This window comes from Benincasa hispida, chromosome 1 (genome assembly GCF_009727055.1).
Source record: "Benincasa hispida cultivar B227 chromosome 1, ASM972705v1, whole genome shotgun sequence".
Lineage (NCBI taxonomy): Eukaryota > Viridiplantae > Streptophyta > Magnoliopsida > Cucurbitales > Cucurbitaceae > Benincasa > Benincasa hispida.
In genome coordinates this window covers 88,415,236-88,425,081 of record NC_052349.1, presented here as the reverse complement: position 1 = coordinate 88,425,081, position 9,846 = coordinate 88,415,236, and the positions used below count along the sequence as shown (strand labels likewise).

Genomic DNA, 9,846 nt, shown 5'->3' with positions numbered 1-9,846 from the left:
TAAATATCATCAGTCTCGAGAATGAAGAGGTTCAAGAAATAGGAAAATTAAGAATACACATAAAAATACAAATCCAATCAATTATGACATTTTGAAAAATTGGAACATTTGTTATTCGACCAACTATCAAGACAAGTAAATACAGCAAACACGCTAATCAGGAAAAAAATTCCAATCTCTGCATTTTGTCGAATCTTCTCTTCATTTCTAAGCTTGTATTATAATGTATACTAGAAACACCGAAGATTTTCAACTTTCTTTGGTTCTACCCTTTAGCATAAGGCTGTAAAGAAGACAATAGCTGAGCCCAAAAGAAAGCATAATAGAATAGTGGTAAGGTTTCATTAAAGAAGCGACATCAAAAGTTATTTCATTAAAGAAGCGACATCAAAAGTTAAGTTCAAAGGGAAGATTTGATTTCACTACCATCACTATTTGTATTCATATTTTACATTTACATCAATTGTCCTAATGGCTCTAAATGCATATTAAACTTTTTTACACTGTATTCTATAACATAATGAGATTAGTATGTAACGAATCTAACTCATCGGGATTCATCCTCCCAACATCTTTGGCTAAGACTCTATCAATCTAACATATTCTATAACTTAAAGCAGTTGCACAACCTTGTCCAAAACCCAGGAGCTTTTAATGCTTCCCATTCCATAGGGTCATTAAACTTTGCTTTCTCACTCAACTCTTCAAAGGAGTCGACAAGGTTTTGCAGCCTTGCCACAAATTCAATCAACAGAGAAGTAAATGTAGCTAATGACAATGCACTTGCATTTTCATATGTTTTCGATTCTTCTTCCTGGATAACTCCATTTGGTTTGGCTGATACCTGTGCAGGCCATGATCCCAGTTTTTTGAACATTTTTGTGGGAGGGAATGCAGCAGATTGTACAGAGTTGATGTCTGATGACATATTGTCGTCCCAGCTTTTTGGGATAGGGAAGGCCCTGAGATCAAGGACAGCTTCACTGAGTGACCTGTATTCACGAAACCTTGTTTCTTCATCGTCCAAGTTGAGTAGTTCTTGGGGCTGTCCTACGTCCTCGGGACGATTGCCGATTTCCCAGCTCTCTGAATTGACTAGAAGGTAGGATTTTGCATCGATCTTCTTTTGCAGCTCTTCTGCAGCATCATGTACCTCAGAGAGTATGGCTGCTGAATCCAATTTCTCCATTTTCTTTAACTTGTTTCCAAGCTCACGCAACACTTTAGCACCTTCGTAACCTACCCTCCGAAGCTCATTGCCAAACACCTGTCGTCTTTCTGCTGAGGCCTGAACATCCAAGTATTGAAAGTAAGACCAAAGCCATATGCAACAATGGACAAAATAAATTAATGGGAACTCAAAATATTACTTATACAATGAATTGATGCATATTTTATGCAAAATGTCAAACCAACCAGGCAACACAGCATAATATGCATGTAATCGTTTATTTCGTTTACAAGTAGATATTGATCATGACTCGATGCAAATGTGAAGTTCGAGCATCAAGGACAAAGTACCTGTATTTCTGAAAGTATACATCCATGTAATGCCATGATAGCAAAGGCACAATGCCTCAGTGCACCAGCTACTTCAACATAATTTTTCCACGGATATTTAAGCATCTTGTAACGACCATGAGGCGGTTCCCAGATTGCAAATCCCATCTTCAGACAAGAAGAAAAAAAGGTTACAAAAAGAATAAAAAAGATGAAAACACTTTTCAGTCACTTGTAATTGTATTTCTTCTTATTTTTCTTGAAGGTGAAATAAAGAAAACCAGCATAGTGGCGTAAAACTCACCAGAGTTTCCTCTTGACTCAAAGATTCCATAGCTGACCTGTAGCCTTTGTACAATGGATCATCAGATGCTTGGTAGGTAAGGATTTTTGACGGTATTCTCTCATACTCAACACAATTAAGGTAGCTATCAACACATCCTAAATGAAGGGAAAGTAGTTGAGCAGAAACGATCACAATCACAAAAGATTTGGTATTATAATTAAATTTGACTAATACCAGCATTAAATAGAAAAAAGCTAACCGACCTTCTAAGGATGATGCCACGCCTGCAAAGTTTTTAACTACTAGATTATGTAGATCCTCACCAGCCCAAATGGGGTAAATGCATATGTTTACAACCAAACACACTCCAGCGCCAAGTGCAATGAGCAAGAATCGCGTCACGGCTGTATGGATAAATTCTCGAGTTCTATATCCCGACACCATTATGAAACAGTACGTCAACAAGAAGACTCGAAATCCATATTCATAAGGCTTCATGGTGGGATACAGCTTAGCATAAGTAGCAAAGAATCCTGCCAAAACATCATAAAGCTACCAAATCAGAGATTCTTTACATAAAGTAAACTGAAGGAAGGGATCAGAAAAGACATCCTGTCAACTTGGAAATCATTAAATCAATGATCAGAAAGGGAAAAAAAAAAATACAGACCTGTTATAAAGATACTGATAACAACCACAACCTCTTCCCACTCTCCTGCAAGAACTGATAATTCTGCCATTCCCAACGCAAGACCTCCAGCTGAAAGTGTACCGATTCCACGGTTCAATCCTTTGCTTAGAGTTGCTCCTAAACACAATCATCATTTTGGTTCCAATAAGCAAACAGATCATGGTGGAATAACACAAGAGTTCTACATTTAGAGTACTCAAATTGCAAAAGAACATCAGAATACAGAGCAGAAGAAGCAGAAAACAAGAAGTCAACAAAGATGGGCCCATAAGTATAACATCCACAACATTAGTTACAAAAAAAAAATTAAAGATTTCAACTAACCCCACTTTACCAAAAAGACATTCAACAATTAGGTCTGAAGAGCAACTAAACAACAGTTCAAAAGGGCAACTATGGGCCATGCCAATTTAATAAACATTATTTTAGATAAACAGTTATGAGTAAGCTCAAGTTTCTTGGTTTCAGGGTATGATGTAATACATTAAAGTCTAGTGCAAAACGTAATCCAAGGCCAACTCAGAAACAATTAAGAAAATTTAAAACAGAATTAGAAAATAGATGGAAATTCAAGAGTACCAATGCTAAATTCGAAGACAACAACGACAGTGAGAATGGCCCAAACAGAGTAGCGGCTGAGCTCTTCCACGGGCTGTTTGAAGAAGATCAACAAAGAAATAAGCGTTAAAGCGAGACCCATCTTGGCAGAGAAAACGATCTTCCTAGGGTCGGAAACACCCATCTGCCAAGCCTTGTAAAGAACATCCTGAACGGAGCTCCATAGATAAGAGATTCTGTGATGAACAGAGGAACAACAGGAAGGATTCTCATGAATGGTTTCAATGGCGCTGAAACCCAGGTCTGGAAATTCCTTAGCCGAAAGAAGCTTCTCCCTCTTCTCGGCAAAACTCTGCTTGAAGGAACCGTATTTGGCGACCATGGTTGTGAATCGAAACTTTTGAACAAGGAAACCCAGACCCTTTTAATGGCGAAAACAAGAACCGAGGAGATGAGAAGAGAATCTGGAGAAGATAAACAAAACTTTTTCAAAGTGATTCCCAGAAAAAGGGAGAAAGAGAGTTGAAATTGGTTAACAGTGGTGGACTGAACTCAGCCAAATTATTGTTCAACAATTCCTCACATTTATCAAATGTATTTGGGAAGCCTTCATCCTAATTCTTCTCCCTATATAATTATTACTTTTCCTTTCCCTTTTCCTAATAGAAACACCAAACTTAATATATATATATATATATATTATAAGAACAAGATAAATATATAGAGAGATTTAAATTCCTACAATTTAATTTAACTTTAAATTTTCCAATGTGTCTCAACCTAATTTAAAATCTAGAAAGATAAATGATTTTTAAAGATTTCATGAGTTAGGTTGGACGTATAATTTTTAATTTTTAATTTTCTAATTATTTATATAGAGTCACAATCTAATTTAAAATTTGGAAAGATAAAATATTTTTAAATATTTCATGAGTTAGGTTGGACGTATAATTTTTAATTTTTAATTTTCTAATTATTTATATAGAGTCACAATCTAATTTAAAATTTGGAAAGATAAAATATTTTTAAATATTTCATGAGTTAGGTTGGATGTACAATTTAATTTTCTAACTATTTATATAGAGTCTCAACCTAACTTAAAATTTGGAAAGAGAAAAGATTTTTAAAGATTTTAGACGTACAATTTAATTTTAAATTTCTAACTATTTTTCATATTTGAAACCTTTTTTAAAAATCTTTTCTTAACATTAATTCAAAACTCAAATTTGTTTTTTTAAGACCTTTACGGTTTATGTGTCAACGAAAACAAACAAGACTGGAATTAAAATTTATTGAAAATACAATAAATAAAATTACTTGAAATATAGGAATCAAAATAATATTTTAATATTAAATATATTTATTTGTTTTATCCTGTGTTCTCTCTCAGGGGTAATTCAGTAATATGATAGTAGTGATTTCATTTTCATTGGTGGGGACGGGACCCACATGATTTTTGGCATCCCACCTGTCATTTTCCTCATCGACATTCATTCCAAGGCTTTTTGTATTAAAATAAATTATAACTATTAATTCTTTGAACTATAAAAAAAATTAATGAAATTTGTCTACTAACATATAGTTACGTGATTTAGACAGTTGCACGCTTTTCAAAAGATGGAATTTGAAATGGTCCGTCACAATTCCATATTTCTTCGGCCATTAATTTTTTATTCATTTTAATCTCTAATTTTTTAAATATTCATTTTTTTTTCTAATTTTAACTTTCAAAATGGTTATTTTAATCTTTAAATTTTTAACTTTGATTCATTTTGATTTTTGAACTTTAAAAAATGACCCTTAAAAATAAGGAAAAATGGAAATGAAGGGATCAAAATAACTATTTTTGAAAGTACAACGACAAAAATGATTATTTTAAAAGTATATAGAATAAAATGAACAAAAGTTGAAAGTAGGTAGACTAAAATGAACATTTTGAAAATCCAAAATAAACAAAAACTAAAACTACATGACGAAAATAGTATTACGTTTTTTTTATTATTATCATCTAAATATTATTTAATTTTATTATTCTAAAATATATTTTGTTCCTAATTATGATAGATTGGTCTAATAGTAAAACAAATAACTAATAAATGACTTTAATTAAATAAAATCAATTTAGGATGACTATTTACTCAAAATTTAGTACTTGACTGAGCGTAAATAGGAAAAAAAAATCATAAAGTTAATTTAGAATTAAATTTGTTTGAGTTAATTTGAATTTTAATAAATTGAAACAAGATTAAACTGAACCAAATTAAATTTAAAAATTTCCTGATAAAAAATGGCAAAAATATTTAAAAATCTATTTGGTGGAAATTAAAGTAAGAACACAGGAATTTGATAATATTATTGAAAAGTAATATGAGAAATTTACATCTTCACCCTTTAAAATGAAGAAAATGAGAGAAGCTTGTTCATCACATCTAAATTCTTCTTTCTTTAACCCAAAACCTGATCAAGGGCAATGATGGAAGCAATGATGCTAAAGATGGAATAGAAGAAGAAAGTTTTTTTTTTTTTTTTAATAAAAATAAAAATAAATGAAAGTGATGATAATGTGGATAAGACAAATGATGGTTGATAAATTAAAATTTATTCAATAACCTTTATATATACCAACCTTTAAGTTCCATCAAAATATCCCCAATCTCGTCTTTACCTTGGTCAATGACAATAATTGTGACATTGTATTGTAAGTAAATATTTAACATTCAAATTTTATATTGAATTAGTAAAATAAGTGTGTAATTTACTGATATGTCTCTTCTTATTTAAATGAAGTATCAAATTGAAGAGAAATTTTTTTTTGACTCTGATGGTAATTGAAATTGCAATGTAACATATTTAAAACGTCTTATATAATTGTAATTGCTATAATAATATTTATAAGTGGTACTATATAAATTAAATTTGTATGACTTCTTTCCACACGAAATTAATGTATATAGTCAATCAATTTAATGCCGTTAGTTTCAACAAATAAATGAAGGATACTAGGATAGTAATAGATTTAACAATTAAATATAAATTAATAAGTAAACACAACAGTTAAAATTTGTATTTATGATATTATTTAATGATAGCTTAGAATAGTTTAAGCTCACTGCATGATTAAATGACCTAATTGAAAGTGTCTACCCCATAATTAAACATTAAATTATAGCAAGTGTGTGTGATCAAATGATGTGTCTATACTTTTTTTTTAAAAAAATATAAACATAATTCTAATTTATTAGTTGGAATTATTGTTTCTGTTGTCTTAATGAATAACAATGATCAATATTTGTTTCTTTCAGATTATTTAGATTAATTTGAATGTTCTAGAAACATCATATAGAGCACTGAGATTCAAACAACTTTTTTGACAAGATACTGAAAGGATAATGGGTTTATTATGGTATCATTCTACCATTTTCTTTTAGTTTGATTTATTGAGGAGCTTAGCCCCATCTAACGAGGAGTGTTATATATATTACAAAAATAGATTTCCAACATAGTGTTCCCTGTAATCGAAATGGATCCATTCTTAAATGCTAACGCTAGCTCAATAAACGAAGAAATTGCAGTAAAAAGATACTTACAAATAGAGTATTGGTTTTTAGAGATATCATCTTTTGTTGTTGCAATGTTGAAGCCAGTTCCAATTGGGTTGTCGAGAAATAGAGGGCCAAATCTTCGATTCCATGATCGGGAAGAGTCAAATCGGAGAAAATTTTTGGGGCCTTAGGAGATGGAGCGGGACTCTAATTTGATATATTTATATATTTATAAATATATATTTATAATATATAAAATAATTTATTTATATATATGTTTATAATGTATAGGGTTGGATTGGAATCCAATATTAAATATTCTATTTTTAACTTTTAAGTCCAAAAAGCCAAGTCCAAACTTAAAAAACTAAAAAAAATTATCCTAAATTGAATATGGTAAGGATTCCCGAATCCCGTGGACGCGGGATTCTATTCCCCGATAGGGAATCCATTCCTATCATTATGAAGTGGAGGGAAATGGAAATGAAGCAAAGAAGAAAGGAAGAAAACAAAGAAAATTTTAACCCAATTTGTCCTTTTCCTACATATGTGTGATTTACCCAATTTTAATCTAAGGGATTAATTGCAACACTTTACAAAGTCTAGGAAAGGTGATTGATCAAATTAAAAATTTAGGAGTGTAGTTGTAATAAACTTCATACTTTAGGGGTAATTTGTGTAATTTTTCCTATTTTTTGTTATTGTCTCCAAAAATCAAGTCAAATTCCGAAAACTAAAATGTGAATTTTAAAAATTTATTTTTATTTTTAAAATTTGATTAGAGATTGAAATGTTTTTTTTTCCTTACAAAAGTCAACAGAATAATTTAAAATTTAAAAAGAAAAAGTATAAATTTCAAAAAATAGAAAATTGAAAATTGAACTCGATATGCAATAGTGCCCTAGTCTTTTAGAATTAAGCTTCTAAAAATACTACTTTTGTTTTCAATTGTTTCCTTATGTTTCACTATCATCTTTCAAAAACTGTGTTCAAAATCAAAGTCATGTTCCGAAAACCTAAAAAAATATATATTAATTTTTATTTTTTTTAAGATTTGGACTAAAAATTCAATTGTATTCTTTAAAGTGGTATGGACCATACAAAATAAATGGAGAGAAAATAAGCACAACAATAGAAAAGATAAAAGAAAATATATTCACATGAATATTTAATTAACCTACAATAAATTACACTTTTAATCTAGAAAGAAAATTTTCATTTAATCTTTAGAATTTAAAGGGTTAATGGGAGAAATAAGGTGGTTTTAGAAGTTAATTGGTAAAAAGGATGGTTTTCAAATTATTTAAGAAAAATAGATGAAATTTTGTCCAAATTTTGTTCACCACACATTCTATAATTTTTTTTAATAATATTTTGACCCGTCAGAACTGGAGACACATTCAATTCATCAAATAATTTTTTTTTAAGAAAAGAAGAAAATTGAATTGAATGCGTGTGTTGAGGTGTTATTTATGATTATTAATATTAAATATGATTTAATATATGGTTATTTAATTAATGTGTCAATTAATTAAATAAAGGATTATTTAATTAATTAGCACTAAGGGCATAAAAGGAAATTCTTGGAAAATGGGTTAATCCTTCCCTATATAAATACATCCTTGTGTTAGCATAAATACTCTATATCTATATTGAATAGATAAGCCCTAGAATCATTCATGTCAAATTGTCAAGAATATATACATACCAGATTCCATTGAAAGATCCATTGAAAGATTTATGATGACCTTAAAATTGCGACTATTATCTTCCTCAACCAAAGCTCCAAATGCCCTAAGTGGGATAAGATGAGATTCAAGAAAGACTGAGTGCTTATTTCTTTAGTATATTGGGGACCATAGCCTAAGGTAGTTCAATTAGGGTTCCCATTAAACCCTAATTAACTAGGAATGGGCTTCTACCCATTAAGTCCATACTCAATTAGGAATCTAGGGCCTTAATTAATTAGATCACATAATAGGGCCCAATCTAATAAAATAACCCAATGTGATAAATTATTAATCCACATACATAGCCCATACTTTAATTAAACATATTATTATTTAAATATGTCTAACAATCTCCCACTTGGGCTATGTTTATGTACATAGATCACATAAACCTTAAGCGCGCATAAACAGGTTATTTCAATAATAGAATTCCCCTTTAGTTCAATCTGGTCCATCTCCTGTATTAGCACAAAATCAAGGCGGTTTTCATCACTACCCTTGTAACTAAACCTTCTTTGATCACCAATTCCAATACATTTAATGACATAGATCACGTATGGATGGATAGCATGGAAACTATATGCAAAGTGATCTAGATCACGCCTGTTTCCAACTGGTCCAAATTGCTTAATGAGATCATTCTAAAAAACTTTATGCTAAACTGCATGCATGATAAACAAGTTCAGATAATAAAACATAAACCATCAAATTTATTCTATATAGAAAATAAACAAAATAAGGTCGAAGAACATCCTCAATAACAAACTCCCACTCAACCATGGAATCAGAAAAGTGACTAACACCCATGTGAGCAATATGCTCATGAAAAACTTTAGGTGGTAAACCTTTAGTCAATGGATCTGCAACCATAGAGTTTGTTCCTATGTGTTCTATCGAAATTTGACCATTCTGAACTCTTTCTTTAACAACCAGAAACTTCACGTCTACATGCTTTGACTTCGTATTGCTTCTGTTGTTGTTGGAATGCATCACAGCCGACTTATTGTCACAAAATAATTTTAGTGGTCTTTCTATGCCAACCACTATCCGCAGCCTAGTGACAAAATTTCGCAACCATATTCCATGATTGGATGCCTCATAACATGCTATAAACTCTGCAGCCATAGTAGAAGAAGCCATAAGTGTTTGTTTAACACTTTTCCAGGATATAGCTCCTCCAGCCAACATGAAGATATAGCCTGAAGTGGATCGCAAAGCATCTTGACATCCAGCATAATCAGAATCAGAATACCCAATGATCTCCAAAACTTCTGATCTCTGATAAGTGAGCATATAATCTTTTATTCTCTGTAAATACCTCATAACCTGTTTGGCTGCTTTCCAATGATCCATCCCTGGGTTACTCAAATATCTGCCTAATACTCCAACTATGAACGCAATATCTGGAAAGAGAGAGATGAATCATAAAACCAACTAATTGAATGATTCAATAAACAATGGCTAAGAAGAAGTCGCCACTCAGCGCCGATGAGGTGGAAAGCGAGTATGCAATTTATGTCGATCACGTAAGGTATTTTT

The 9,846-nt window shown here is 31.1% G+C and overlaps 1 protein-coding gene across 1 annotated transcript; it reads right to left on the bottom strand.

Annotated features, from left to right (window-relative positions):
* Positions 1-394: 394 nt before the first annotated feature.
* On the bottom strand, positions 395-3,701 carry LOC120070320 (aluminum-activated malate transporter 9). Its single transcript, XM_039022246.1, has 6 exons — positions 3,057-3,701; positions 2,457-2,594; positions 2,050-2,319; positions 1,805-1,941; positions 1,522-1,668; positions 395-1,288 (listed from the first exon to the last, which is right to left on the bottom strand). Exons 1-6 carry the CDS (start codon positions 3,415-3,417, stop codon positions 605-607), a joined length of 1,737 nt encoding a protein of 578 aa, XP_038878174.1. The 5' UTR covers positions 3,418-3,701; the 3' UTR covers positions 395-604.
* Positions 3,702-9,846: the final 6,145 nt, after the last annotated feature.